The sequence below is a fragment of the Lutjanus erythropterus genome, chromosome 6 (genome assembly GCF_056507025.1).
Source record: "Lutjanus erythropterus isolate fLutEry1 chromosome 6, fLutEry1.hap2, whole genome shotgun sequence".
Lineage (NCBI taxonomy): Eukaryota > Metazoa > Chordata > Actinopteri > Lutjaniformes > Lutjanidae > Lutjanus > Lutjanus erythropterus.
In genome coordinates this window covers 37859620-37868850 of record NC_139322.1, presented here as the reverse complement: position 1 = coordinate 37868850, position 9231 = coordinate 37859620, and the positions used below count along the sequence as shown (strand labels likewise).

Below are 9231 nucleotides of genomic sequence, written 5' to 3'. Positions count from 1 at the left end.
ACACACAACTAGACAATGTTACAGCCAGATATACAGACAGCACTGACTGCAGCTGCTACCATTATTTACTGTCATTGACCTGAATGTACTGTGCGTCTGTGCCGTGAAGTGATAATCTGTGTGAGAGTAATGTGTGTGTGTGTGTGCTTCATTTGAGATGACAAACCCTAAAATAAATGTATACAAAACATTTCACTCGCATGCTGACAGAAGTTTGTAGAATAATAACAGTCTTACAGCCAAAAGGATTGTTTTTTTGAAAATACAAGTGTGTTTATGGAAGCTTTTTTTTTTATGTGAAGTTTCACAGTATCAACGTGGTTCTCTTTCTGGCTTTCTCATTCACTCCACCGTGTAGCATCAGAGTCTCCAGCATTGTAGAGTTGTGGAGATCTCTGGTACACACACGCGCACACACACACACACACACACACACACACACACACAAACACTAAGTACCTTTACATGAGGAACCACAGTCGCAAACATCCTCTGCCTTCATCCTCACCGACATCATTTACACCACACGATTATTGCTTTCGTATACCAATATTGTTATAAAGATGGAGGAAAAAGGGAAATGTATCGTCCGTTTGGAGTTGCAGGGAAGCAGTCCTGACTTGCAGCCCGGATAAAAATCGTCATCTGATGTGCAATTTCCAAAACAAGTGTGCGTCTTTGCAGGAAAGAGTAAAAACAACCACTGGATTATCCTTAAACGTGACATAAGGCAGCAGAAGATGAACACTTGGGCTTCCCTTCTTCACACAGGTACACATACAAAAAGTCCTGCTTCCCTGAAGTCTTTTCAAGTCTTTTTAATTAGTCTATACGTTAGAGACAGCGTTATTAGCATTATTAGCATCCCGCGCCTGACGGATGCCGTACAGCCACTTGATGACCCGAGCGTTCCTCTCGATGACGGAGATGCCGTAGGGGACCCGTTCATTGGCTGCGGCCGGCCCTTCATCGTTATCCTCGTCCCCTCCGTCCTCCCTCTCCCTGTCTGCTTCTGAGCTGGGTGTGCTGACGCTGCGGAGCTTAGAGACGGACACGATGTCTGAGTTGGCTCTTGTGAAGCGCTCCACTCCGCCCATGCCCTCCACCTCCTCCGGGTCCAGCCCGCAGTAGTTGAAGAAGCGCTCCAGGTCGGCCGTGGCGCGTGAGTAACGGTCGCTCAGGTCCGACTTGGAGCGGTGCAGCGATGGATGCTTGCGGCTGGACCCCTTGGAGCTGGCGTTGGAAATGCGGGTGAAAGCAGGGGAGGCTGGCGGGATCATGCCCGCGCGGACCAGCATGGGGCTGGGCGGCAGGTAAGCGGGAGGCGGGGGTAGGGTTTGTGAGGGGGTGCTGGGCTGGGGTTGGTTCTGAGTAGGTGGAGGAGGGGGTGGGACCTGGGGGTGTGCGACCTGGCCCTGAGCAGTCTGTCTGGGCCGGAGCTGAGGCTGCAGCTGCGCCCTCTGAGGCTTCCGTATCTCAGCCTGAGGCCGAACGTCCACCCTGCGAACGGTCACCGAATTAGGGGAGCTGTAGGGCACTGGAAGCCCAACGCGGGGGACTCGTGCTGGAATAGGCGGGGGGCGGCGGGTCGATTCTGCTGCAGGGGTCCGAAGGTTGTTGTTGAGTGGAGAGGAGGTGCAGGAGGAGGTGGAGGAGGAGGTGATAACACCATTATTCACTGGTTTGAGGTTGTTGAGGAGTCGGCTGCTCCTCTCCTGCTCTGCTGACAGGCTGCTGCCAATGCTCTTAGCTCCTGACGAAGGGGACGATGAGGAGGGGGAGGTGGAGGAGGAGGACTGGGAGCACGGCACTGGTCCCTCACATACATCATTGATCAGATTATTCAAAATATCCAAGTTAAGAGCAGGTCCTCGTCTCCTCCCAGCTCCCTCTCTGCTTCCTCCATTCTCCACCTCAGCGGGGCAGCGGGGGACTTTGCGGGCTGGAGGCGTGCTGATCTGGCACTGGAGCATCATCCCTGGAGGAACAAGGGGCTTGCGGATGATCGGTGGTTTGATGGGGGCCTGGCGGGTGAGGGCCACCTGCTGACTCTTTACGTACTTGGCCTTGTCGGCCTCCAGGCGCTCCACAGCGCTCAGTTTACGGGTGCCGGGCTCTGCCTGGCGACGGAAGTAGTCTGGACCCTTGTTAAGTATCCTGAAGGGCATGGCGGAGGTGAAGGGAACCCCGGCCAGACGGCCGTCTGATGGCCGCAGGGTCTCCACTGGCATCCTGGAAGAGCTGATGGAGAGAAAAAAATTTTCTATCAGTTGAAAGGTTTTTGAAACTAAATCATGAGCAAAGGAAAGCCAAGACAAAGAAAACGATTAAGAGCTGAGAGAAAAAACAAGACAGTGATTCACCTCTCTGTATATATTAAAGGGTTACTTCAGCATTTTTGAACCTGGATTCTGTGCATGAATCCCATGTTTGCTGTTGTGTGTAAGTGACTAATGGTGACAACAAGTTAAAATTAATTTGGTCCACTATTGAGGGAGAATGCTGTAGCGAAACTGAGCTACATTGTTAGTCTTTGGGGCAACTGTGCACTGTTCAAGTCCATTCAATAAAAGTGGTTGTTTTGCACTGACAGAGTGTCTGACAGCATTATGGAAAGGAAACCTCCAGAGATAGATACATTGCTTAAAGTAAGATACATTTTGTTTAATCAGAAACAGCTCCTTTATTGCTCTCACCAAACTCATCAGACTCCCTTTGCAAAACTGTCATTTTAACATTGTCATTGTCATCTTCATTCAAAATCAACAGAAACAAAATAAACTCACCAAAATCATCTTTGTTCATCTTCCCACCGCTCCAACAATTACCAGCTCTGGTTTGGTTGAAATAAACCCTTAATAAGTTACACGTGAAAATATAAATAGAGGAGGAAGAGGGAGGCTGGACATAAGAAAAGCAGGAGAATATAGCAGGGCCAGAATAGTTTCACGTCTAACGTGGTGAATTAAAAGTTGATTTTCAACAAAACCAGAGTTGGTGATTGTTGGAGCAGTGGAAAGATTCACTGAGATGGTTTTGCTGAGTTTTATTTTTTAATGAAAAAATTGCAGTTTTTCAGAAGGAGTCTGGTTGCTTTGGCAAGAGTGATAAATCGTCCATTTCTGGTTAAACAAAAAGGAATCTTACTCTTTAAAAAAGGTCTCTCTGTAGAGATCCTTTCCATAATGTTGTCAGACACTTAATAATAATCTTAGCCTGTCAGTGCCAAAACAAGCACTTTTAAAGGACTGACTGTGAAGGTGCAGTTGTCTGTAGGGATCACACAGCAGTTTCTCCTGGCTGCACTCTCCCTTACTACTGAACCAGTTTCAAAATTTGTTATGCCCGTTTGTCAATTAGACACTAAAACATGGGAAAATAGGGTCCAGGTTAAAACAATACTGATGTTATCCTACAATATAACAAAAAGTGATGTTGTGGACATGAGATGTGAGTGGAGACAAACAAAAGACCTGACAGAAGGTGGGTGAAACTGGGGCTTTAATGGTAAACGAACATCCTTTTAGAGCTCCCACATGTCCTCTCTAAGCTTAAGAAAATAGCTCTTTTGTACTCTCTTTTCTTCCCACTCTCCTCCTCCTCCTCTTCCCTCCTCCTCCTCCCTCCCTCGCACCCTGGCTCCCAGAGCCCCCTTTAACTTCCTTACCGGTCGCTGTGCTGCTGCTCTCACTTCTCTTCCTCCTTTCTTCTCTGTCGCCCCTTTTGCTCTTTTATCCTTCCTTTTTCCCACTCCGGGGCTCAGTGAAAGGCTACTTGAGGGACAGGGTCAGTTGGGGTCAAATTCCACATCGGGCCCGGCCAGACCACCTCTATTAGCTCAGTGCTGACCCAGAAGGGGGTTAGGCTGCAGATCAGGGTCAGCGGTCAGCCACAGTGCAGTCGATTGGAGCTCTTTATCCCAAAACGCAGGTCTAGTAGATGGGCCGGCAATGATCCCCCGGCAACGCAACGGCCTTTATGATCCCCTGGACAATCTGTGTGCAACTCGTCCGTCAAGCCTGTCCAGCTGTGACACAACTCAGCTGGAGAGTCCCACACTCCTGGAGAAGGTGAAAAAGAGATGGAAGTCCAAGTGAGATAACGCCAGAGCTCTGTGTTTTCTGTTCGCCTCTCATTAACAAAAGCATCCACACACACCGATTCACACACACACACTCACACGCACACACACACACTGCTCCGGCTGACAGACAGGGACTCTCTTCAACACTGAAGTGGAGCAGACGGGACAGGCTTTAATAGCGCGTCTGGCTCCTCCCAGCCGGCCAATCACACGTCGGGCCGGGAGACTCAGTGGGGCACGGGGGGCGGGGTGGGAGGCGGGAGGCATGCTCGCATTGGTCCAGCTCGAAAGGGATTCTGACCAATGGGACCCCTCCCCCCTCGGAGCACAACAAAACACTGAGGCAGGGTTTTCATTCAAATGAAAATTCTTTGAAAGGGAGAGCGGGGGGAGAGAAAAAGAGGGGAGGACAACGGGCAAAACAGCTGCAATTTTTTACATTGACTTGCATCAAGCTCAGCAGGGTGCTATGAAAACATTGTGAAAAACACATAAAGCCCACACAACTGTTCATCCTGTTCAGCTCTTTGTCTTCATCTGCACAGAAGAAGAGAAAGTGTGTGGACAGAGTCACAGTAAACAATAGGATCATCTTATATAAGTCTACATGTGCTTTCATTTGTGTTTTAACTATTTAGCTAGTGCTTGTATTGCAACAGTTTTTTCCAGTTCTGATTTTCCAATTTTGATACCTGAATATGGTTATCTGTCAATACAGATACCCTAATACATTAAGTCTCTTTTTTCTGTTTTTTTTCTGTTTTGAGATTAAAATATGTCCAAACTGAAAACATGTTGAGTTATCACACTGTTACCAGCTCACTCAGTTGCAGACTGTCTCATGTTACACAAGTTCTGCCTGTACATCTAACTTAAAAACATTGGGACTATTGGATATTAGGGATGTAACAATATATTGAGTATCGCAGTAAAAAAAAAAAAGTCTTAATATGAGGGCTGAACAATTTTGAAAAAAATCTGTGACTACTATTATTTTGACTGATATTGCAACTGTGGCATGATTTGCACTATTACAGGGAATGATAATATTGACATTATTATTCTAATTTCCATTTAGACACATGTTACAGTGACTGTGATTTTTGCTTGGATCTGTACCAAACAAAGATGTTTGTCTGTAGAATATGATGTATAGCACAGCACAACATTAAAATGGTATTTTGAAATACATTTTGCCTTTAACAAAGTTTGTGCCTCCTGCAATTTAAAAAATGCAGTAGGCCATACTGCAATTTTGATCAACTGTTCTGCACTATGGCTGCAAGCAACGATTATTTTTCCTTCATCCTTCAATTTATTATATTTATCATTTATTTTTTAAATGATGGACAATTTTGATCAGTGCTCCCTAAAGCCCAAGGTGACATCCTCAAATGTCTTGTTTTGTCCGCAAGTAAAAGATGATCAGTTTACAATATTTACATTTTAGGAGGAATCAGAGAACTTAGATTTTTTTTCCAAAAAAATACTCAAACCCATTAATCAAAATAGCTAATAGTTGACAGCTAATTGACTAATCAGCTCTAACCACTACTATACCAGACTGCGACAATATCTACTTTGATATACATTGTTAATAATTGTATTTAAAGGACCAGTGTGTAATAATTACAGGAATTTATGTACATAAATGAAATATATTATATCTAAGTATGTTATTTATTATTATCAATCAACGTAAACTCATAATCTATATGTTCCCGTTACTTTAGAAATAGCCATTTATAGTTACATACTGTCGGGTCGACTTACGGAGATCATCCTGCGCCGTCTACGGCAGCGCAGAGCGGACAAACTGCACTAACAGTGAGTCTTGGGAAGCCCATGGCGACCTTACGTAGACACCGCGGCATGAACATGGAAGTAGACGGGGAGGATAGACGCAGGTGATTGCTGGCAGACCATTTAGCGTTGTGAACCTTGACTGGCACAGTTTTGACAAATGGAGGATCATACATACACTGTACCAGAATAAAAAGCAGCGGACAGTGAATTCCCGTCATCCAAGAAGCGGAGACATGAAGAAAGTAAACGCAAGCATGACAGGAAACGGCAAAAACACGAATCAACATCGGCATAGCGTTTACACGATGGAAATCGCTGATGGAGGACAAACGTTTTCACAGTGACGCCGAGGTTGCCTGTTTTCTGCTGGACAGGTAATTCATCCTACACACATGATTGTAGTTTGTTGTGAGATAGCTTTCGCTCGCCATTTTGTCCGCTGACGGCCACCGTACTCTTGGTGAGAGAGGGGCGGTGTCGGGGTAAATCCTCCTAGTTACAATCTAAGGTTTGAACGTTAGATGCCACTGGAAATCACACACTTCTCCTATAATTATTTTCTATTTTTTAAAATTACTGCTGGATTGGCAATTGATTCTTGAATTATGTATGTAAAATTGCAAATGAACAAAAACAACAAACAAACGATTTTTGCCAATTTTTTGCACATGCTTAGCTCATGGCTGGCTGCTCTTATTTTATTTCATTAAATAAAAAAGTAGAAGCACTTTATATGCACATATGTCATTTCTGCTGCAAGGGGTCGCTCACATTAAAACAATAACAAAAGACATAGTTCAGTGACATCCTGGCGTAGTGGGGAATCATGGAAGTTTCTGTCTTCATTGTTTAACCACCGTCACAGCTGATAAAAATCTATCTGATGTGACTCAGGCAGAAATCATGTTCATGGACAAGGTATTGTATGTGATTTTATTCACATAATGTTTTGTCACATTCGTCAGTTTCCCTCCTCACTCTCTGACATATCCGTATCTGTGTCCCCTGTTGTAGCAACTAGCAGCTGGCAACACGCTGTTACCTTGAATAAATTGTGAAGAAGTCTGGGTTTGATCATTGCTGAAAACATCTGGTATAATGTAAGTATACAAAAATAAATATTATATTGTGGACTTCTTAATCATGGTATTGTTGTACCTTGTACCTTACATCTCTATTTAATATTGTTGTAGAACTGTTTAAAGAGACGGTTCAAACCAAAATCTGGCCTGTAGTGCTATTTATCTATCTAGATTTTTTTGGTGAGTTGCAGAATTTTGGAGATATCAGCCGTAGAGATGTCTGCCCTGGCACTTGGCCTGTAGCGGAAGTAACAAAAAAATACATTTAAAAAAGTCAAAACCAGTGTCTCTTTCCAAAAACCATGACTCAGTCACTCAAGATAATCCACAGACCTTGCAGTTTCATGTTTTTTTTCTGCAACAGAATCTACTGGAATGTCTTTGTTTTTACTAGAGAGAAAATAGTTCCTACATGAACCTGCTTACGACACACTGAGTGAATAAATTATGTAATTTATTTGTGCAACAACATTTTTGCTATGGGCTTGAAATTGCGTCAGTATCAGCACCTGATACTGATACTGGATGGGATCTGTCTCGACTCTAAGAAACAAAGACAAGTTTTTTCCGTGTTCTCTTTCTTACACCTTAGCATCCAATTACTTCAATTATTCCTCTCAGTTTTAAAAGTTCAAAGCGCTGCTGACACACACAATGTTCTTCTATTTTCCCCTTTTCTCCAAGCTCTCAAATCCCAGAAAAACAACCCTCCCCTGCTTCTTATCGTTTACAACATTACACTGAGGGTTACATCACACCCAGCTAGTGAACCCGTTTCTCCCTCCTCCTCACCTCCACCTCCAACATATCTATCCACACATTTTTAATTAGTCTTTTTATAGCCGTCTTCCTGCCTCCTGTCTCCCTCAACATGTGACCCTGTTTTCCCCACACATCCCCCCCTTCTGTCTCTCTCATCCCTGAACAGAAGACCAGCAGCAGGAAGAAAGAGTCAAAGCGACCATGACAGCTTAGACTTGGACTCAGAGACACACACAAACACACACACACACGCTTTCAGGAACTGCAAGAGCTTGAAAGATATGCACAAACAGGCACAATTTTCTTTCATCTTAACCATGTGACACACCAAAGAAGAGTTTAAAATAGTCGAGCTTAAATTACAAACACATTTGCATCACAGAAAATAATGATTCACAAACACTAAGCCACCGAAAGCCTTTAGGCAAACCTCTCGGGAGCACATTTAGAGAAGAGGACAAAAAATACTATTATGGAAACACTGAATGGAAAATAAAGAGAATCATCTAAGTAAGAGGAAAATTTGACTTCTTATAGTAAAGAGGGACTGTTCAGTTTCTGTTAAAGGAAAACAGAAAGCCACTAAATGAGCACCAACACCTTTAAAAAGACTTGTGTGTTAAATGCACGTGGTGTTGTCTGTCAACAACATGCCAGAGAAAACGTCTGCATGACCGGAGTACAGTAAACACACAATAGACTGTAGTAAAAACTGGAACCAGCTACTGATATTTTCACATGTATTGATTTCTTCAATTGACTACATTTACCATGAACACTGAGTGGACATCCACATGAAAAGTGGTGAATTTGCCCTTTAAAGGCTCCATCCCTGCCTCTGTCACATACCTCAAACATGACTACTATGGTGAACAGATCATGTAAATACCAAGTGGTAGAGATTATTCAGGGAATCATGGGATATCTCTCCAGTTCAACACTGTAAAACACAAGCTTTTAACAGCCATGCACGAGCACGCAAACACACACACACACACACACACACACAGATCCCTGTCACACCCACATAAACCCATTCCAGCTGATAACTATAATCCCATGATCCAGTGTCTTTGTTACCTTATTGCACCCAACAGTTTAGCCGTGAATACTTTCGGAGATGGAGGAATGGAGAGAGAAAGAGTTTGAGCCACGAACATTAATTACTGTCAATGCAAGTCTCCAAAATCTGGAACAAGAGACTGAAAAGCTCCAATACATGCTGTTAAAGCTATATTTCCACTGCAGGGACGGACTGAGAACCTTTGGAGGAACTCAGTATGTTTCCACTCTAAATCCACTCTAAACCCCCCTAAAAGTCCTTGCTCAGGAGTAGTAGTTCCCAAAAGTACAGGAACTTTACAGAACAGATGGACCAACAGTTATGCAACTATATAATAAGCCTTATATAGTTAGGTATAGTTGTGCACAAAAATGACGGCCGTTGCTTTTTCATACATCAGTGGACTAATTTTCCTTTAGACTGGGGTAAAAATG

At 43.9% G+C, this 9231-nt stretch overlaps 1 protein-coding gene across 3 annotated transcripts in view; it reads right to left on the bottom strand.

The window, feature by feature from the left end:
* Positions 1-248: 248 nt before the first annotated feature.
* Positions 249-9231, bottom strand: part of LOC146325687 (protein FAM110A) — a 33962-nt gene continuing 24979 nt past the window's right edge. For all 3 annotated transcript variants that reach the window (XM_084721824.1, XM_084721823.1, XM_084721822.1), the window contains 2 exons: positions 3668-4061; positions 249-2241 (listed from right to left, as the gene is read on the bottom strand). In XM_084721824.1, the coding sequence (XP_084577950.1) occupies positions 828-2231 (1404 nt within the window). In that variant the 5' untranslated portion in view covers positions 2232-2241; positions 3668-4061 and the 3' untranslated portion in view covers positions 249-827. The remainder of the gene's footprint in view (positions 2242-3667; positions 4062-9231) is intronic.